At 34.1% G+C, this 22,692-nt stretch overlaps 3 protein-coding genes across 5 annotated transcripts; all 3 read right to left on the reverse strand.

Annotated features, from left to right (window-relative positions):
* Positions 1–654: 654 nt before the first annotated feature.
* LOC117928728 (DNA-directed RNA polymerase V subunit 5C) lies at positions 655–13,527 on the reverse strand. 3 transcript variants are annotated; one of them, XM_034848722.1, is made up of 5 exons: positions 13,172–13,527; positions 9,637–9,744; positions 8,058–8,171; positions 7,537–7,618; positions 655–717 (listed from the first exon to the last, which is right to left on the reverse strand). In XM_034848722.1, exons 1-5 carry the CDS (start codon positions 13,421–13,423, stop codon positions 674–676), a joined length of 600 nt encoding a protein of 199 aa, XP_034704613.1. In that variant the 5' UTR covers positions 13,424–13,527; the 3' UTR covers positions 655–673. The 3 variants fall into 3 exon arrangements, with proteins under 3 accessions (XP_034704613.1, XP_034704611.1, XP_034704612.1); XM_034848720.1 differs by having other exon boundaries at positions 9,637–9,810; positions 13,172–13,524; XM_034848721.1 differs by lacking the exon at positions 655–717 and having other exon boundaries at positions 7,344–7,618; positions 9,637–9,810; positions 13,172–13,523.
* Positions 2,148–5,710, reverse strand: LOC117928727 (putative disease resistance protein RGA3). The gene has a single exon (XM_034848719.1). The coding sequence runs from the start codon at positions 5,567–5,569 to the stop codon at positions 2,294–2,296; it is 3,276 nt and encodes a 1,091-aa protein (XP_034704610.1). The 5' UTR covers positions 5,570–5,710; the 3' UTR covers positions 2,148–2,293.
* A 1,552-nt stretch (positions 13,528–15,079) lies between the features above and the next one.
* Positions 15,080–19,555, reverse strand: LOC117929020 (putative disease resistance RPP13-like protein 1). The gene has a single exon (XM_034849207.1). The coding sequence runs from the start codon at positions 19,224–19,226 to the stop codon at positions 15,252–15,254; it is 3,975 nt and encodes a 1,324-aa protein (XP_034705098.1). The 5' UTR covers positions 19,227–19,555; the 3' UTR covers positions 15,080–15,251.
* Between the last annotated feature and the right edge of the window lie 3,137 nt (positions 19,556–22,692).

A 22,692-nucleotide genomic window follows, 5' to 3' on the forward strand; every position in this document is an offset into this window, starting at 1 on the left:
TAATTGTTCTTTTTAACAAAAAAAAAAATACTTTTACTAAAATGTTAATATCCATATTTTTTCTAACATATACTAAATAGTTTTTTAATAAAAAATAATTTATATATTTATTATAATATTATTATTTTTAAATTTATTTATAATTATATGAGCCAATTGGGTGGACTCAAAATGAGTTGGAGAAAAGAGATATCAAACATGAGCGATTACGCTACCTATCTTTGATTTTGGAAAGTAATAAGTAAAGAAAAAAGGTGTTGAGAAAAATATTTTTTTATATATTTGATTTTACTCTAAAAAATGTGAAATATAATTAACATTATTTAAAAAATTATACTGCAAATTATTTAATATTTATATAGAAGAGTTAAATAAATGAAACAAATAAAAAATAATATATAAAAAAATTTATTAACTTTAAATCTATTTTTTTTATTTTCCTTCGTTTTTCCTTTTATCCTATTTTTTTTTTTCTCCCATTTTCCAATAACCAAACATAATCTTTACATTTCAAAACTAATCTAGTCTCATTTCCACCAGAAAGATGTAATCTTTCATTAATGTCACTGTAAAAATAGGTTAATATAATGAAGATCTGTTAAATATGTGTAGAACAAAACAATTTCCAGCATGTCAACCCCGACACAAATGCGTAAGCATGTTTGTGGAGGCATCAAGAAACGCAGCGGTAGGTAACCAAAGAATCACTCATTCCACCTTTGTATGTAATTCTCCTACATTATAGGAAACTGAACAGGAAAACAAATAAAATGAAAACATAAAAGATCTTGTTTTTGAAAACAATCTTCTCATCTCCATGAATAAAATAAAAAAAAATATTGACAATTAGAAAACATAAAACAGTTTTCTGTTTTTAAGTTTTATGTTTTTAAAAACAGAAAATAAGGGCTCTATTTTGGAAATGTTTTAAAAAACAGTTCTAAAAAACATGGTATTTTTGGAGGATATAAAAATGTTCCCTAAAAATACAATGTTTTTGTTTTTAAGAACAGAAGAATGTTTTTCTATTTTTTAGTTACTAAATATGTTTTCCTTTTTTTTTTTTGTTCTGGAAAACAAAAAAACTAATTTAAAAAATAGTTTTCAAATAAGACCAAGATGTCTTATAAGAATATTTTTAGTTGTTTTCCAAGGACGGTTTTAAAAGTTAATTGTACATATATGGAAAATGATTAAAAATAAATCATTATATATAAAAGTAATTTTAAAAAATATTTTAAAACACTAAAAACGTGTTAAAAACATTTTAAGTTTTCAAACATATTTTTATTCAACAAAACACTAAAAACTATTTTTTAGAATTGTTTTCAAAGGGAACCTAAGTTTTTGTTAGCTTGATCGATTAATCAAAAGATGTTCAGGCATAATAGAAGTGATGATAAAAATTTTTATCATAGTTTGGCAGTAGTTTCAATGTAATGAAAACATCATCCTTCATAAGAATGTGAAAATTTTTCACCCAAAAGAACAAGCATGCCTCATCTCTAGATGGTCAGAGAGTTGTTTTTCTTAATAGAGATAAAATAAATATCTTCTTTTATTAGAAGTTTGGGTTCCTAAACAAGGAAAAGCAATTTTATTCCAGCTTTCTCTTTTCTTGAGCACTCAGAATCTCTTGCTTTGGCACCTGAGCTGGTTTCTATATTTGCTGCTCCAGATAGCTCTTAATGAGAAGACCTAGAAAGCGCTAGATTATAACCAATTTTGTAGGCCTAAATGGGGTATTGAGCATTTCACATGTGAGAACTCAAGCTCTTCCAAGATGAAGGAGGAAGAGATTGACTTTTCCAAAATGCTTACAAAGAAATATCCTGAGAGTTTCTTGAACATTTCCGATGTCTTTCCTCAAAATTTCCCAAGAACTCAGAAAATTCTAGTCCAAGATCTGAACAATGATTTCCCATTTAAAACAAAGTTCCCCAACATGACTTGAACCAATAAAAAGCTGTTACTTATAAAAGAAGTTCCTTATGATGTCAAATTTTCTGAGCTCACGACTAGAAGTTGTTCAGATCAACCACAACCATGAGTTGTTGATAGCATTTTGAGCCCTAAGCTCACGACTCGGAGTCATTCATGTCATCCACAACATTGAGCAGTTCATAGCATCTAAAGACTTGAGTTTATGACACAAAATCATTCGTATTAAGGAAAAAAGGATAAAAAGAAAAAATATACAGCATGGATAATGAATTGAAGGAAAACCTTGATACCGTGTCACTCTCGGAGCTTTAGTTTTCTAGCACAGCTCCATTTCAGATCTTGAGTTGATTTAAAATCGAGCAATCCTTTTGTGAGGGATATGAGCTATCTTATTCCAATCTTCACCACCTTCTTCACACCTTTTCTCCAACAATTGAGATCTTTGAATATATAATGATCGAACTGAGGCTGGCAATCCTTCCTCTGGCAAGGATCTTAGTGCGTGACAGGAGTCTATTGTCAAATGTTGAAGAACTGAGAGTTCATTAAGTCTCTTAGGTAGTGATACCAGGTTGGCACAAGCTGAAATTCTCAACAGTTTGAGTGAGCTTGGTAACTTTTCTTCAGGGAAAGTCACAAGCTTAGGACACTTGGAAATGCTCAATTCTTCAAGGGAGGACAGATTCTCGAGTCCTTTTGGCAGGGACTGCAAATTGTTGCATACACAGAGGGAGAGATATCGAAGTGCAGATGATAACCCTTCTTCTGGAAGTGACACTAGCTTTGGACACGATAAAATTTCAAAACGTTGGAGAGACACGAGATCCTGTAAGCCTACCTCCTTTTTCAACGCCTCAAGCCCGTAAAAATTCTGAATTCTTAGTTCTTTCAGTGAATTTAGATGCTGTAGAAGGCCTTCAGGTAATAAAGCCAGTCTTTGGAAATTCGAAATTTTCAATGAGGATAGAGATGAGAGGAACTGCACTGACCCCAAAATCATCTCATTGCATTCATCTAAAACCAAGTCACAAAGTGATGGAAACTTTGGAAGGCTAGCAAAATTGGGGGAGTTTTTAATGGTAAGTTGGTGAAGGCGAGGGAAGTCACCATCCTCTATCTCGTGCCATTCCTTCAAATTCTTCATGTCTTCAAGCTTCATTTTCTCTAAGGAAGGAAACCCTCGAATCTGACCTTCACCACAAAACTCGCAACTAATGCTTTCCAATTCACTCATTGTATCAATGCTGAGATACTTAAGAAGCGGTAGCTGTCCAAGGGGCGGGAGGATTCTGCTGTAGGTACATTGGGAGAGTTCGATCCTTTCTAAGCGAGATAGCAAGGAGTATCCCATCCAATTTGGAAACTTAGCACCATGATAGACATCAATCTTCAATTCTTTGAGGTTCCCATGAGGTTCAAGACATTCAAGAAGCTCCTCACCAATTGCATGCGGCATATGATGTCCAGGGCTCCATTTCAATTCCAACCTACGAAGATATTGTTTGTTCTTCAAATTCGCCTCCCTGCCCTCTGAAACCATGGAAACATCCTCAAGCCTATCGATTATAAGTGTTGCTCGAAGCTCTGTCATGCCCTTCAATTCGCCAATCCCACAACCCTTCTCTTTTGCCACAACAAATCTATGCAATGTTCGTAAACAAGTAAGTTCCCCAATCTGTGGAGGCATGCATATGAGATGCCAACATCCAGTTAAATTAAGATGCCGCAGATTTAGAAGTTTTTTCATGTCATTAGGCAACCCCTTAAGGTTGTTGCAATTCATAAGAATCAGCGATTGGAGATTATAAAGGGTGCAAACTGATGGAGGCAGCATCTTAATACGAGTACTGGAGAGGTTGAGATACCTTAAATGTTTCAGTCTTCCTACCATATCTGGTATTTCTTCCACAGCAATGTGACTCAAATCCAATACACGTAAGCATCTCAAGCTTGGCAGCAAATCATGTAGGACTATTGCCTTAGGGGTCTCACTCCTTTCATTACCGTGCAACAGTATAACCGTACGTAAATTTGTTGTGGTACCCAAGGCCTCAAATGTGACCCCTGACTTGAACGTGTTGTGTAGCACTGCAGCATGCCTAGCCCTTTCCGAGATGCTTTGCGACTTACCCTCCTCCAATCTGAAGCATAAATCCCCTGCTAGATATTGTGCCAAATCATGAACAAAGTCATGCATAACAAAGAACTTGGAAGAAATGATTTTGGAGCGTTGAAAGAAAGACCTCAACAACAGCTCATCAAAATAGTCCGAACCCAAATCTTCCAGGTGTTTCCTTCCCTTTGCAAGAACAAAACCCTCCGCAATCCATAGCAAGACTAAAGTTTCCTTTTCAAAGTTGTAGTCTTTTGGGAATACAGAGCAAAAGACAAAACACTGTTTGAGATGTTCTGGGAGATGATTATAGCTCAGCCTTAGAGCTGGCAAAATTCCATTTTCATCCTCTTCCAAGTCCCATAAATCACTTTTCAAGATCATTTCCCATTCATATTCTTCCGTCTCCAAATACAGCAGCCCCCCAATTGTCTTCACTGCTAAAGGCAAACCTCGACACTTCTTCAGAATTTCCTTTCCTATTCGTACCAGTTCTGGATGTGCATCAGCATTCCCATTCTCAAACGCTATTTGCTTAAAAAGTGACCAACAGTCATCATCTGATAATCCCTCCAAATGACGAGGGGGCATCGTGCCCATAACCGATGAAACCCTTCCACTTCTGGTAGTTACTATGATTTTACTTCCGGTTGCCCCTGCTCTTAGAGGAAGACGCAAGCGATCCCAATCACTCTTCTTCTCAGTCCACACATCGTCTAGAACAAGCAGATACCTCTTCCCCTTTAATATGTCCCGGAGTTTACTTTGGAGTATGTCCAAATCCATGAGATCAAAATTTCTCCCGGTAGCAGACTCTAGGACTGATTTTGTAGCCCTACGAACATCAAAATCATCAGATACACAAACCCACATTTTCAACTCAAAATGTTTGGTCACTTTCTCATCATTGTAGACAAGTTGGGCAAGTGTTGTCTTGCCCAGGCCTCCTATGCCTTCTATGGGAATAACACAAACATCACTTCCACCATATTCATCAGATACCAATAATTCTAGTATCTCCTCTTTCTCAACCTCCCTGCCAAAAACACTAGATTCATCAACTAGAGAACTACTCGGTGGTCTTGCATTATGCCGTTTCTCTCCGCTTCTCTCCTTCAACCCCAGCTCATCTCCTTTCTTTGCTATTTCATCCAACCTCTTATTAATCTTCTCCAATTTAGACCCAATTTCAAAATGAAAATCCCTTGACAAAGAGGAAAAATTGCTTACTGGGTTTTGTTGCTTGAATCGAAAAGCTTCGGTCATGACCTCATCCAGCACGTCCTCCGCGTCATCTGCTACTTCTTCAACATCACTTAGCCACAGCTTCACAGCTGCGTTGGTGATCTGCCTTGCCTCAGCATCACGGAGCACAGCCTGGATTTTGGACAAAGCCCAGGTCAATTTTTTTAGATCTCCAAAACTCTTTTCCAACTCTTTTGACATTGGGGAAGCCAATTTTTCAAGAGTAATCTGAAAGGCAGCAGATAGAAATATCTCCCCCACTGCCATTGTTTCTTTCAGAGAGAAGCAAAACTCAAGAATAAGATCTTAATTTCTGTATAATCTAATGAACTTCAACTGGTGGGAGACTTGTAGGTTCATGGAATAGAAGTCAATGCCGACAGGAGATATGATTTTAGTGCATTTTGTTGATGTTGTAACTTGAAGACTCGATTTTGGTATATTTTACTGAAATCATATCTCCAAAATACGATTTCATTGAAATTAAAAATAATAACAATAATAATACACAACTTTTAAACTTTATACATAAGATTTATTAATTTTTAAAAATAATTTGAAATTAAAAATTTTTCGAGTTAATTAATATTATAATATCATAAAACTCAGTAACATTGGAAAAAAAAAAGTCAAAACTTAGCGTATTTTGTACATATATCACATTTTTACCATTTTTTTAGTAGACAAATAAATTTCAAATCAAAGACTTAAATATATTATATTCATTAAAGAGTTTAATAATTTTTAAAAATAACTTAAAATTCAAATAATAATCAAATTAATAGCAAAAATTTGTGAATAAAAATTGGTTTATAAAAATTTTATTGTTTCTCTTTTATATAAAATCATTTTTTTTTCACTAAGTAAATAAAGTCCAAATTAAATAAGAGTTAATTTATTGGATTCATTAACCAAATTGATAATAATTTGAAAGTCAAATAGTGAGATTGTTAATACTCCTAATTTATTGATAAAAAATGATTTATAATGACTTTATTATTATTTTTTTGTACATAATTATAAATATATAGATTTAATCACTATAAAAAATAATAAGTCAAAACTAATAAATTATGAGTCATAACTTTATTATTTCTCTTATATACAACTATATTTTTTTGAATTTTCTCACTAGATAAATAGATTCTAAATTAAATGAGACGTAATTAATAATTTTAATTCTTTAATGATTTTTAAAATTCTTAAGAATAATTTAAAATTCAAAAAACTAATTCAACTAATTATCTATTAAATCAAAACACTTCCCAAATGACATATTCATGATTTAGTACTAAATATATCCATAACAATTATTATTATTCTTTTTTAACAAAAAGGAAATGTTTTTACTAAAATGTTAATATCCATATTTTTCTAACATATTATAAATAGTTTTTTTATAAAAAAAATTATATGATTTTATTATAACATTATTATTATTCATTTTTTACTAAAACCTATTAATTTTTTAATTTATTTATAATTATAAAATTATTTTCATTTTTAATAAGAATTGAATTAAAAAATAATTAATATTATATAAATTGAATTTACAATATTTAAAAAAATCAAAATAGAAAAATAATTTTTAAAAACAACTCATCCAATCATGTTTCTAGTTTTTTTAATCTTAAAAACAGTTTGGAAAACATGATCATATGAGCTCAAAGTTCTCAAAAACATGTATGGTTACATAATTTTCCCAATTACAAAAAATGAAAAGAAGAAATTGCATGTTACCATACTTTTATTGTTTGAATTTGACTCGATTGCCATGTCTATATTTGGACCTGAGAAAAATAAAAAGAGAACAAAGGGAGAGCATACTCCCTCGATGTTAAGTTAGATCAAATATGATGGAGATAATATCAGGTCTACTCCCCTATGAACTTCTTATCAACCCAAAAACTCAGCTCTCCAAGTAGAATTAGCAAAGTTGGATACTCATTGAATTGAGTCACAAGCTATGCTGCAGCAGAGTATATCAGCCAATGGGGTGGACTCAAAATGCCTAATGAGTAGGAGAAAAGAGAGATCAAGCATGAGTAATTAGGTAGTAAGCCTTTAGGTTCCATTAATATCAGTGTAAAAATATGTTAACATAATGAATATCTGTTAAATTTGTGCAGAATAAAAGGATTTCCAGCATGTCAGTCCCCACACAAATGTGGAAGCATGTTTGTGGAGGCATCAAGAAACGCAGCGGTAGGTAACCAAAGAATCAGTCATTCCGCCTTTGTATGTAATTTTCACCACCTGCCCCTTCTCTAGACCATAGTAGCGTGCAATGGCATCGTCTTTCTGCATAATAGGGAACTGAACAGGAAAATAAATAAAATGAAAACATGAAAGGTCTTGTTTTTGAAAACACACTTCTAATCTCCATAATAAAAAAAATAGAAAAATATTTTTGACAATTAGAAAACATATAACAGTTCCGTTCTTAAAAACATAAAACAAGGGCTCTGCTCAGGAAGTGTTTCAAACAGAGCCCAAGTTTATGTTAGCTTGATCAATTAATCAAAAGATGTTCAGGCATAATAGAAGTGATGTTAAAATTTTTTACCATAGTTTAGCAGTAGTTTCAATGTAATGAGAGCGTCATCCTTCATAAGAATGTGAAAAATTTTCACCCAAAAGAACAAGCATGCCTCATCTCTAGATGGTCAGAGGGTTGGTTTTCTTAATTAGATAAAATAAATATCTTCTTTTGTTAGAAGTTTGGGTTCCTAAACAAGGAAAAGCAATTTCTTACCTGCTTATCTTCCAGCTTGTATTTGTTTACCAGCTTTCTCTTTTCTTGAGCGCTCAGAATCTCGTGCTTTGGCACCGAAACATGCTTTGTAATATTAATCAAAAGTTCCGTGATCTGAAGGCAAAGTAAGCCAACATGAAACTTTAGTAACTTGAAACAGAATTTAGAATCTACAATAATATCAATCCACAAAGTTCCCAGATGAACAGAAGTTAGATAGAGACATCCTCCAATTTTAGAGTCAAAAAGTTATAGGAAGGAGACGTAAGAATCTGTCACTGTTGCTCAGCATTCATAAGCATAAATTTATGGAGAAACAACTGACATTTTCAAATGTGTTACTTGTGAAATTTGGCACGTCCAGTATCATTTGAGATCTTGATCTCAGTAACTGAAATCTTCAATTGACGTTGCCTCATGAATTCCAATAAAGCACATCGCAACATATATTCACAGAAATCAAATATATATTAATACAAATTTGTATAAATTACTGTTGAAAGGTAAAGAACTATTTCTGGCCTGCGTAATGCCCGGTACTGAATGAGCCTAATAGTTTTAGCTCAGCCCAGCCAACAGACCCAAAAGGCTTGTTCAAGCCTGCCCTAACACCTCAACCTTAGAATAACCTCCCAAATGATATGTCATAGAATTCCACCTAGTAACTTACCAACATTCATTAAAAATAATAAGGAAATAAAATCCTTGTCTTGATTGGCAATCATTTAGGAAATGAAATCCACCTATACTTTCAATAAGTAACTTCAAAATTTTGGAGATATTGGGCCTTAATTCTTATCATCCCCCAATTTCTTTTCTTAACTTATTTCTGCTTGATGAGTGAAATCTAGGAAGACATGAGAGGAGTTTGTCAACATGAAGAAGACTAAAAGAATTGCAAACATTGTCATTGATCCACTTTTAGAAATGCAATTAAAAACTGTTTAAAATAGCAATAAAAAAACATTTCTCGTGTTTAAAATAACTGCAGAGGGCTATAAAGACAAGGAAAAGCCCAACAGAACATGCACCAAGGTAATGAAATGAAGACACCCAAGGTCTCAATATGAAGTAAATTTGTCACCCACGTGGCCATGAAATAACCTGAAGTAACCTCCCTAAAGCAAAAATTATCTCTAAACTAATTCTCCATGTTAAGGCATCTAGGCTTTGTTTTTGGCTCCAATCATCATCTCTTGCATTTGGACTCCTTTACCATTTCCATCACTGCGACTTCTTCTCATTAAACCATGCTAATCAGTTACAATTTTCCCCAGAGTATTCTTATATGTATATCCACCCATAGGCTAGAAAGTAGACAGCCAAAGTATTCAATGCCAATCTAGATCCTCTAAGGATTAATGATAATGCAGAATTGCATTTCATTTCAGCACGGGCATAGTCATAGTAGCAACCTATTTTCTTGCTCAAGAAAAACTAAACAGATTTTTCTGTTATCACAATCACAGAGTTTAAAAGAAAAATGCCTAGTTGATGCCATATATTCCCTTAAGAAACCTGGTCAAAACTAAAGTAAACATGAGAAGATGAAAATGTTGCATTATTATAAGTGACTTACTAGGAAAAGCTCAACTTTAATTGGATATTCATCCACTACTTTTCGAGCGTGAGAATTCATCTTACTTTGCAAGACTAATATAAGCCGGTGCAAACCCTCTCTGTTAATCTGTTGGAAAATGACACGAATTACAGCCTTTCTTATTTCATCTGTTCCACAAAAAACGACTAGAATCTGCAAAATAGAAGTAAAAGAAAATGAAGTTACATTATTACAAGAGGCACAAAAGATTTCCAAAATGGTGCTTTGTCTAGGCAGGATATTTATAAAAAAAATTTTAAAAAGTTAGGAAGAATCTATATGTACGACTTATGAGAAACATACTATGTAAAAGATAAATAAAAGCATTATATGAGGACAAAAGGGATGTTTTCATCATTAAATAACTTATCTTTCTCAACAAGTAGCACGTACAGCACAAACTGTTGGTCAGTTATGTTTATGTCCAGTTAATATACTAAAGAAAGAAATCTGAACTGATAGATAATTAAAGGACATACAGCATCCTCCACTTCTATTGTGAGATCACTAAAAAGAATGGTTCGTTTTCAATTGCTAGTCACTACAAAGGACTGTTTATTTTCACCTTCTAAGTCTATTCATACTCTTAACATTTGCAATCAGTATCTTTTATTGTCAACCTACGTTTATAGCAGTGCTCAAAGAAAACAAATTTCAACATCATGGAAATTTAAGATGTGGAAATTGTTAAGAGCAAAAGAAGACTTTGTAATATATGAAGCTCCAATAAAACAGCCACTAGTGTCATGACCCTGTTCTTCTAAAATTTTCCCATTGGTTTAATTGTCCTTACTGCTCAATGCATATTTCCCTAATCAAATGATGTGCAGGACTTCATAATCTTTTCCCTACACTAGACCTCTGCACTCTGAAGATGCCTGGCTTGAAATGAATTATAACAATAACTTCAGCAATCTGTAAATCTGAAAATAATTCAATCAGCTAGGCATATGAAGTTATGCTTGCATGTGAAGAAAATCCAAAGAAAGACAATGATAATGTTGAATAATAATGATTAGTATCCTTGAAAATGAGAAGAACAAAAATCATTTTGTTCAAGTTGTTAATAGCTATAAGTAGAACAGAAATTGGTTCTTTAGAAGAAAGCATTATTAATTATGGAAGTAGAAAGTGAAATATTTGGAAAACAACATGTGTCACTGTTGATGTCCAAATTTGTGCAATCACGTGGGACATATGCATATACCATGTGTAATTTTGTAATCTCATGACTCCAACTACTTGCACTGCCACATGCATGCTCTGCACTAATGCGCCCCATGCTAGGCTAGAATTTACATTTGGCACAAATGTCTAGCCCCTATAGTGGATGTCTACATTGTTGATGCATACCAGTGGTGGATGACAAGGGAGTGTGCCTCTCTCCTTTAAGTGGGGATACTTGTTGAATGAGGTACCACAACTCTCTTCCAACACAAAAATGAGGGAGGAAGGTCATCCCCTTTCAATTTACAAAATGTCTGCCATCGAGGGGGCAGTGTCGACTCAACCTCTTAAATGGGCCATGTAGAGATGACCCTTCCCCCTCATAGGATGGTGTCCACTTAACCTTTCACATTGATGGTTCTGATACAAACAACCTCATTCAATAAGGGTCACTTCCTCCACATTTGTATCACTCCATGGCCTCTCCACTTGGTTTTCAAACTTCTTTGAAGAAGTCACACTTAGGATGTGGCATCCTGATGCATTAGCCTTGCTTGAATCAGTGCCAAGTTTGAGGATTCTTACATGGACTAGGTGCACCTTGATGGACTTAGTCTACCTATCGTCAAGCTCTTATGATGGATTGGGGGTCATGGTTTAGTGGATGGAGTTAGAGGCTTGTCAAGACAAGATAGGTTATACCCTACATCGAACCCAATTCAACCTAACAGCGAAGAGGAAGGCATGTCTCCACTAAGGGCTCCATCATTATGCATTGCCATGTATCACCATAAGCATGAGGGTACAGTTACATGGGTTGATTGAGACAAGTCTATACAAACCATCTATTCATCAAGTCTTACCAACCAATGTGGTTCAACCTTGGACTGCTATATAAAGGGCCCGAAGATATTCATTTATAAAGAAAGGGAACATAGGGGAACAGCCAACCAAAATCATTCTTTGGGTATATGTTTCCTTAGAGCTCTTGAGCCTATCTCCAAGAGTCCCCTCCTAGGTGCTCCGTCCCACCTTGGGATTATTGCCAATTGCTCCTCCACACCCCACAACCCAACCCCTCATCAAGCTTGACATCTTACTAGTCCCATGGCTTATCTCCTATTCCACCAAGAACCCCTATCATCAGATAAAAAATAAAAATAAAAACCCTTACAATTTGCTTTTCTGCATTATGATTTAGCCTTTTTTTTTTTTGCTTCACATAACCAATCTTCTATTTTACAGAATTGACATTACAAATTAAGGGAGCTTTTGCTTAAAGGAAATTTCAAAAATTGTAACAACAGAGCTTCAAATTGCCATAGCCTCAAAAACACAAATTCTGCTTGTTCCTACTTACATGAAGAGGTGAGACTTACATTCCATGAAGAAATTTACTATGACTCAAAGATAGTCAGAATTTTCCACAAAACAAAATTGCGAAACTAATACTTTGGCCTTTGTCGGAATACAAATCAAAATAGACAATTTCTGAACTACGATGATTCAACTGTAAAAAAAGGATTTTTTAAATCGGAAAATGATATTAACTTCTATGTCAAATGCAAGAACTCTTTGAGCCTTACCTTAAAAAGTTAATCACTTTCAAAAAATGTTTTGAAAAATTGAGACATTAAAAATATTTTCCTATCTCAAATTTTAAAAAATTTTAGAAGAAATTTTTAAAGATATAATTTGTCATATGAAACCCAAGAAAACAAAAACCTGAACCAAAACACCCTCCTCTTTTTCTCAGCCTTCTCAGTAACCAAACAAAACCTAAAAAGGTAAACCAAAAAATAAAAATAAAAAATCAACACACAAAACTCTGCCGTCGACCAAAACCTCTCAAACCCTTGTTGGGTCAGTGAAAAAATATGTATAAGAAGAAACCGAAACAAAAGAAACCAAAGTTCTGGAAATCAAAATTTTCCAACATTTCAGTACAGCTGACTAAAGAGATCTTCAACAAATATAAGAACACCTCTTTCTTTGGTGTCAAAGGAAGAAAGAAAAACAAAATAATAATAATAATATTAAAAGAAAACAAAAACGTTGGGGAAAGTCGAGCAGTACATCGGAAGCCCTAGAACTGATGTAAGCCTCCTATGTAGAAAAAAATGGTAAGCCTTGGGGCTACTACTACGCTACTGTTACATTGTATGTGCACTCTGAACCTGAAGCAACTCCGATACCAAAGGATAACAACGACAAGTCTAAGATGGAGTCAAACATCGTTTTCCAAAAAAAAAAAATCAAAATCACCATTAATGCAACTTTTATTTCATTTTTTTTTTTAATTTCCTCCTTTTTCTCAGCCACCAAACAAAACTGATTATTTACATACCTTTTTGGAGGGACTGGAGATGAGAGGAAGGCAAATGCGGAGACGGCTAGGGTCGGGGTTCTGACCGAAGGAGGCACGGAAGTCGGAGAGGGAGCAGGTGAGTTCGGAGTGGGGGACGTTGTAGCCGCGGTCGGAGAGCATCTGGAAGAGGGTTCTCCGAGAGAGGTAGAATCTGTAACTCTCTATGCTGCCTTGCTCCATATCGGCGGTGATGCAACTTCCACTGCCATGGATTCCAGCTTGGCTCTCCATCTTCCCCGACTCCGACACGAAAGACTGATTTGGAGGGAGGGAATGCGTTAAAGATCGTTTTGGTGTTTTTTTGTTATACTCGTGAGGCTGCCTCAATTATTTCAACTCGCTTCTTTCTTTTAATCGCCCAACTCTTATTTTTCCACCTTTTCCCACTTCCTTTTTCAATTAGATTAATGTTTTAATTATTTTTTTTTCTTAATTTAGATGTTTTCAAAAAGGAAAATAAAATATTAAGTGATTTTTGTTTTTTTTCACTTAATAAAAAAAATCAAATATTTTGATTTTTTTTATTCACCTAAAAATAATTAAAAATAACATATTAATATCAATTAACTTAATTAAACCGAAACTATTAATAACAAGTTTATTTTGATTATATCCTTAGATAATAAATTATTTTTTAACTAAATAAAAAAATTAAATATTTTAATTTTTTGTATTCAATTAAAAAACAAATACTACCAATATGGACATAATGCTTTACTTTTTATTTTTAAAATTTAAGAAAAAAAATTCTTCACTTCCTCAAATTTTTTAAATTTTGGGAAAAGTTAATGAATTTTTATTTTCTATTTACTTAAATTTATATATTAAAAACATATGTGAAATTAATTATTTTATTATTTTTAAATTTATTTTAATAATTTGAAAAGAATAATTTAACATATTTATAAATATTGCAAAATATAAGGATTTGCTACGGTAATGAAAATTTTATAATGATTAATTAGGTAATTAGAAGGAAATTGGTAATTGAATAATAGAAGTTGTTGATTTAATGATGATTTTTTTTAAAAAGTTAATTTCTTATTGAAGTTAAGTAATTAATTTTTATTTAAATTGCACAAAATTAAAAGTAGTTTAATTAGTTTTTAAATTTGTTATCATTCAAAATTTTTAAAAATGAGTTTGATTTAGTTTGTGTTAGAAATTGAATTTTAATATTACAAGAAATTTAAATTTAAATTTATTATTAATTTCTTTTTAATTTTTAATTTTCTCAAAAATTTGGGTACACAATAGAATTTTAATTTTATATAAAAGTTTAGTTTTAATAAATTAATTTTTTATTTTAATTATAATTGTGTCTGAATTTAGACAAATTAAATTTTAATTTATTTTCATTTCAATTTTGAGGAAAAAAATTAATGAATGTTTAAGTCTTATTATCTCTAACGTTATGTTTGGCTTGTGGAAGTTTTCAACATTGAGTAGGAAATTGACTAAATTTCTCAACGTTTGAGATTGGCCTCAGATACCAAGTGTCGTCAAAAGAACGCGAGTATGGTGTTTTTTCTACTTTAGCAAATCTGAGTTGGCATTTCCAGAAATGGAGCAGTAGTGTTCTGCACACATTTCCATTTTGATTTGGTGACGTTTAGGTGGTGGTGTTTGGGGATGGACATTGCTGAGTTTCGTATCCAACCACATTTGTGCTAGCCACGTGTGTGTGTTTTTTTAAAACAACTTCCCAACATACGTAAAGTTACTTGTCTCTATGTAATATCTAAAATTACAGTATTTAAATGAATGCATGATAATTCATTCTCACTATAAATAAATAAATAAAACTTTAAACTGTTGTACATATTTTACTGTATATTAGATTTGAATTTTTAGTTTATATTGATAGGTGTTTTTAGGTCTTTCTACTAATAAGTATATGTTTCTTTATTTATTATCTCTATTTATATCATTCCAATTTCTATAAATAATAAATATGCCCTCACCTTTCTAATCATAACAAATCTCTCTCTAATTCAACACTTCAATTCTTCAAATTTTAGACTCAAGTCAACTACCTGATTCAAACTTGCCATCCTCGTCAGTCCATGACTTCGTAATCCATAACTATGTAGGGGATATGAGCAATCTTGCGCCATTCTTTCCCTTTATCCCTTTGGCACCGTTTTTTCAGCACAGGACATCTACGAATGTCGAGAACAGAGAGGGAGGCGGGCAGCCCCTGTTTCGGAAAGGACTTTAACTTAACGCACTCACCAATGTAGAGGCGTTCGAGAGATGTGAGGTTCTCAAGCCCCAGATTGTCCAGGGATTTCAGATCTGGAAAACTCCAAATACTGAGAGAGAAGAGAGTGGAGGGCAGCAGCAGCCACTCCTCGGAAAATGACTCCAACCCTTCTACTGTACCTCCATTGATGATCAAATATCTAAGGGAGGGAAGTGTTTGTAAGCCCCATTCCTTCCGAGATTCCATAAGCTTGTAGCACTTACATATATCAAGTGAAGATAGATTAGTCGGCAAACCCCCTTCCGGAAATGAAACAATTTCTGGACACTTAAATATCTCCAACATTTCAAGCGATGTAAGGAGGGTGTGCATCCGTTGGGGCAGTGACTTAAGCTTCTTGCAATTGTCGATCAAAAGGTATCTCAGGTTGGAAGCTGGCAATCCTCCTTGTGGAAAAGACACCAGATTCGGGCAATTCCAGATGTTGATTCTTCGGAGAGATGTGAGATCCATGTTGCGAAGTCCATCTGGAATGTAAAAGGACTCCAGATTTTCACAATTCCAAAATTCAAGAATTTCAAGCTTTGTGAAGAAGGCTAATGGAAAGGACGTGAGAGAATCACAACTTGCATCTATATATAAATAGGTAAGCCAAGGGTAATAGTTGTGCGTGGCCTCCTCAGGAAGGGGTAACTCTACTTTCCGACACTGCTTGATTTCAAGTGATTTCAATGGAGAGATGATGGGCAAAGATGTAAGAGAATCACAATCTTCTATGCACAAGCTCTGGAGACTGGTATTATTTTGAGTCATTCCCTCTGGTAGGGTCTCTAGAATGTGGCACTTTTCTATTCGAAGGGTTTCAAGCATGGGGGGCAGCCCCATCTCTGGAAAAGAGGAAAGACTCTGACATTTCTTGATAACCAACTTCCGGAGAGATGTGAGCTTAAGCAAAATCGCTGGCAATTCCACTTGTATGGAACAAATATTACTCACTTCCAACTCGGTTATTGAAGGCAGGTGGACAACACTTCTCAACACTACCTCATCACATTCTTTTAAATCCAGTTTCTGAATGGACGGTGCCTCTGGAAGCTGACACACCAATTGCCCACATTCTAAAATTACCAGACTTGTTAAAACGGGAAGGTGCTTGGGCAAATCCCCTTTCAGCTTTGGACAACTCTCAATACGGAGCTCATTGAGATGAGGGAACTCCCCCCCTTCCACTCCAAGACAATCCCATTCCTCCCACACTGATATCTCCTTGAACACCAGAGTCTGCAGGCTTCCAAATGGCTTAAATGAAGAGGGCCCATTCCCATAAAACTCCTGCCCCACCTTTTGCAGAACATCATTCTTCACAATGGAGAGGTTCTGGAGAGACCGTAGCTGTCCAAGAGGTGGCAAGGATGCACAATTTTTACAGTTAGAGAGTTGTAGACACACCATGTTGATGAATGAAGGTTCCCCTAACCAGCTTGGAAATTTTGCACCATAGTAGCATCCAATGGAGAGTTCTTTCAGGTTGCTATGAGGCTGCAGCTTTTCCAGCACACTTGCTGCATCATGTGAATCACCGGCAATTGCATTATCATCTTCCCAATTCAATTCTAACTTGTCAAGGCACTCCTTACCCTTCATATTACTCTCCAACGCATCTCTAGCATCCGCCACATTTTGCAACTTCAAAATGGCAAGTGTACCACTAAGGCGTGAAAGGTCCCTCAATTCCCCAACTCTTGATCTTGTATGCTTACCAACAACAAAAGTAGTCAACGTTCGAAGATTTTTCATTCTACTCATTTCCATAGGCATCCTTTCTAGCTGAGTCCCATCAATTTTGAGATGACGCAAGTTGATTAGTCTTCGCATTTTTGTTGGCAAATCAACAAGAAATCTACACTCTGATAGCATCAACGTCTGCAAGTTGAAAAGAGTAGTTATTGATTTAGGTAGTGTTCTAATTCGAGTATGAGAGAGGTCCAGATAGCGTAGGTGTTTCAAATTTTCAATTGAGTGGGGCAATTCTTTAATGTCATAGTGACTCAAAGACAAAACCCGCAAACACCTCAATGTTGACAACAAACAATGTGAGACCTCCTTGCTTAAATAGATTTTAGGATCAACATCAGAATAAGGAGGCAGTGCTAGGAAGGTCCGTAGACTATAGATGTCAAGAAATGATTTAACTTTCTTGAAGACATTGTAATATTGCCAAATGTACGAAGAATGTCGAATCTCCTTATAAATTTGAATTTGATTTTCTTGTTCGCCCACCAATCTAAAACAAAATTTTCCTGATGTAAATTGTGCCACATCATGAATCAGATCATGCATCACAAATTGAGAATCATTGTTATGGTATCTTTGAAAGAACGACCTTGACAATAGATTATCGAAACACATGCTACCAAACTCTTCTATAGTTTCCCCTCTTTTGGAGCCATCTAAGAAGCCTTCAGCCATCCATAACAATACTAACTTCTCCTTTTCAAACACATAGTCCTTGGGGAATATGGAACAGTATGCAAAACATCGCTTTAATGTCGTAGGGAGATAATAATAACTCAAATTCAAAGCGGGAAAAATACTATTTTGCTCATTTGGCAAATCCCATACATCATTGTTTAACACTTCATTCCAAGCAGTGCTATCCTGTTTAGAGCGTAATAAACCTGCAAGAGTCTTCACCGCCAAAGGCAAACCTTTGCATTTTTTTGCTATCTTCCTACCAATCGATTCCAAGTTTTGGCATGCATCTGAATTTAGATTTTTGAAGGCCTGCTGTGAGAACAATAACCAACATTGTTCATCAGTTAGTTGACCAAGCTGATAAGAAGGCCTTGTTCGCATAATTGATGCCACATTCTCATTGCGAGTTGTTACTAAGACCACGCTGCCTTGTGCTCCGACATAAAAAGGAGCTTGTAGGACATCCCAATGGTTGAGATTCTCGTTCCATACGTCATCTAGAACAAGGAAAAATCTTTTCTCCTTCATTTCATTCTTCAATTTTTCTTGAAGCGATTCCAAGGTTTTAAATTCACATGGACGATTTGTGATGGACTCGAGAATTGCTTTAGTCATCCCTACAACATCAAAATCATCCGAAACACAAACCCAAACTCTCTTTTCAAAACGATTCTCCACCCTGCCGTCATTGTAGATGATCTGAGCGAGGGTTGTCTTGCCAATCCCGCCCATGCCGACTATGGAAATGACAGAAACTTTATCGACCTGGGTTGCTTCATCTGACAGCATCAATTCAATGATCTTCTCCTTGTCAGCATCCCTACCATGAATACGAGACTCATCTACTAAAGAAGTAGTCGGTAGCCTTTCTTCAATTCCAAACGACACCCCTCCAACACCCTCCCTCAGATGAAGGTCAAGTCTCCGTTTGGCAATCGCATCTAACTCCCTTGTGATTTTCTTTATTTTTTCACCCATCTTTTTGTTAAATGACAGAGCTCTAGGATCCAAAGCACCAAAAGTTGGGATGAGCTTGCGTACCTTGCTTGTGGTGGCTTGAGGGCCTTCTGTCAAACTCCTTTGCTTGGCTTCAGTATCAAACTCATCCACCACATCTTCAATGTCATAAGCCAAAGATTTGAGGTCATCCAGCCAAACTTTCACTGCTTTCTCCCTGATCTGCTTGTTCTCAGCATCATGCAGCACTGCTTCAATATGGGTCAACGTCCTCCTCCATTCTTCGAGTGTTGTGTCAACTTTTTTCCGGCGAGCGTACTCTAACAGCGGGGAGGCGATCAACTTGTCAATCAACACACCAAGGAAGGAAGATCCAACTGCCTCAGCCACAAACATGTTTTCAGTAAATGGGAGAGAGGAGAGAGCAAAAGAGATAGGAGAAGGGAAAGTTTCCACAGGTTGTAAGATTGTTGTTGTAGCGACCGGTTCAACTCACAAGAAGATATGGACACAAACACCCACTATACGAAATTAAAAAGAAAAAGAAAATAAGGGAAGGGTCATCTTATTCTACAGAGAAAGGCAGTTTGATCCTACTGTAAAGGGGCTTTGGCTTTGGCTTTGGCTTTGGCTATGTATCATACAGAGCAGTTAAGAGTGATTTTGAAGGGCAATTCATGTGACTCTTGGACTCTTCGAAATTATTTTTGGAGTGTTGAAATATCAAAGTCCCATGATTCAGGTAAATTTATTTTCATCTAAATTTCATTTGTTTGCAGTTATTTTCCGTCATTCTACCTCAATTTTATTGTTAGATATTTTGATTGACTGGTCTTGACTTTAGTATAATACTTGTGAACAGGTTTGAGGTTAGCTAAAATGCTTGTCCAATAATAAAATTTTCCAAAAGAAAAGGTCAAAAACTAATATAAGTGCATCGAGTCTCCTGTCCATAGAAAAAGCATCTTTAAAAGTATATTGATTCCATTCTCAATAGAAAAAGCAATTTTTGACAGTGACTCTCACATGGGTATGTCAGGTTGATGATGGTCCTACTGCCTTTCAACACTTCGAAAATATGGAAAAGCAAATAACCTACTTCTTTGAGGTTCCCACTTTCCCATTTTCCTTTGTACCTATGTCATTTCATTGGGTTTATAGGTATAGGGCAATGCCCTCTCTACAAGATCCATGGAGCACTCTCTACGCTCTTCACTCACAGATGTTTAAGTACATGTATTAAGCAGGAGAAAAGGGAGTACCCGACCTGTTTGATAAGACTCAATCCAACAACTAAAACATGAGTCGGGGCAGCTTGGCCCCAATATGAGAACTCCCTTCTGTTTTTGGGGTGGGATGGGGTCGGCGTAAAGGTTACTGCTTGAACCTACTTCATTGATATTTGTATTAAGACCGTTTTAATTATGGTTAATAATGGTTTATGTCCCCATATTTATAATTGAGATGAGAATTAGACCTTTCGCGTGAATTAACTTACCAATTCATGTTAGAAAATAATACTTGTTAATTTAACTCTACCAATTACCCCTTTAATAAAATAGAATGACAATCGTTATGGCCATTATCGTTGTATTCATCATCCTCATCATTTTCATAATTCATTATTATAGAGCTCGTTTACATATATTACTTGCTTTCTGTTTTTAAAATAAAAAAACTCTCAAAGAACTTTTATAGAAAAAGTAAGGGTTTGTTTGATCATGTTTTATGAAATTTGTTTTTAAGTTAAAGAATAAAAAATGATTTTTTGGTATTTTATAAAAGTATGGATGTTTGACATTAGAAACATTTTTTAAAAAAAGATTTAGAAAAACACGTGTAATTTAAAAAACAATAATAATATTTGAAGATTTTTGGTATTGATATTAAATGGAAGAATGAAAGAGGTTGATATCATGTTTAATTTTATTTGGTTTTTTATGGTTTTTTTTTAATTCTCTATGTTTTCATTTTATTTTTAAAAAATTGATGAAAATAACTTCTATTTGTTATCTAAAAACAGTTTTTATTTCACTTTGTTTCTACAAATATTTTCAAAGAATAACGGTCAAACAATATTAACAATATTTAAAGAAACTTTTGATTTTTTTTTAAAAAGTGATTTTTGAAGAAAAATAGAAAAATGGGAAGTGTATCCAATATTTAGGAGATAACCCTTGGATTCCTATAAATGAAAACACAGTCCTCAGAAAGTGGATATAGTAGTCACAATTTAATTCAACCTATCTAAAAAAATAACAATAAGAATTAAAGGAAGAAATAATTTATGAAAGGAAATGGATAAATAATGTTAGATTCATGAGTGGTAATAACATAATCTACATTTTAGAAAGATTAATAGAAAAGGCAACTACAAAATCAGATTTAAAATAAAAATAAAAATTGAGTATGCCCTCATCTAGAGCTATCACTATAGTTCATAGTGAAATAGCTAAAAATAGATGTCTTTCAAGATGTTTTGAGAGTGTTCAAGATGCTTTGAAAGTTGTAACACACTGAACAAAAGATCCCTTTTTATTTTTTGAATTAATTGATTAAAATGATGAAAAGATGTCAAATTTGTAAATCTAACATTTTTCATTTTTGAACTTGAAGAGTAACTCATTTTTGACATAGATATCTTTCAATATTTTGATTATTTACATATGTTTTAAAAGGAAAGATTATTTTTGCAAGAAAAAAGTAAGAGCATTTTTATCTAAAATAAGTATTTTTCAGGGTGAAAGAAAAAAGTGAAGGATTGGTTTTACAAATTAGGGATGATTTCATCTATTTTAAATTGAACATGCTAGAATTTTTGCATCTCTTCAAGTCTTATACCCACTTAGAATAAATGATTCAAACTTTAAAGTTATGTTTAGTTCCTAAAAAGCACAAGAAAGAAAAAAAAATTGTTAACTTATTCCATATAAACAAAATTGATATAACGAATCACTCTCAATCATATAGATATTGTCCGCTTTTGGCTCAAAGGGGTTCTCATAAATGTTACCATATATCTTTTTTTTTGTAGTGTTCCCTATTCCATATGGGATATCACAAGCACTTTCCAATACAGATACAACGTTTTTGTTGTGTCCCACGGAATTACAATTTGAAAATAAACTCTAATACCATTTTTTATAATATGCTATCAATTTTGTAGATATTGTCTACTCTAAATCTAAAGGAACCTTCATGACTTTAAAACGTATCTACATTATTAAGAGAAGTTTATACATATATAATCATAATAACTTTCTCTCATATCCGATGTGGAATATCATAATTGAAATTTTTGATTTTATATGAAATCAATTTAATAAATTTTATTTTCTTTTTTTTTTTTTTGAGCAACTTGACTTAGTTTAGCTTTTTGGAGTTCACCAATTCGTCGGTTTTGAGGCGTTTAATAAAATATTCTCCCACTTGTTGGTATCAGTATGGAGTTGCTCTTATTGGTAATGGTGAGTGACCAAACAGGATGTACAGGAAATTTTGCATTATTGGTAGTGGACACGAATGCCTTATTTAAAATAAAAGAAAATGTTTTTTAATAATGACGTCGTGAAGGCAGAAAGTGGAAATTAAAAATGAGCTCACAGTTTTTACATAGCAATTTATCTTTGATTTTCCTTGATAAATTGCTAAGGACAGTTTTTACATAGCAATGTATAAGGACAGCTTTTATGGATCACAACCATAAAAGCTCAGCACTGACATCCTCTGAGTTGCACTCTGTTTGAAGTGCCATATGTCCTAGAATTCCCCTGATTTTTATGCTACCAACTGGTAAAGAAGTCATCATATGGCACATGTTGAAGCTCATCCATTTTAGATATGGCCATGAATCTTCAACCAC

The sequence above is a fragment of the Vitis riparia genome, chromosome 13 (assembly GCF_004353265.1).
Source record: "Vitis riparia cultivar Riparia Gloire de Montpellier isolate 1030 chromosome 13, EGFV_Vit.rip_1.0, whole genome shotgun sequence".
NCBI classification, from domain to species: Eukaryota; Viridiplantae; Streptophyta; class Magnoliopsida; order Vitales; family Vitaceae; genus Vitis; species Vitis riparia.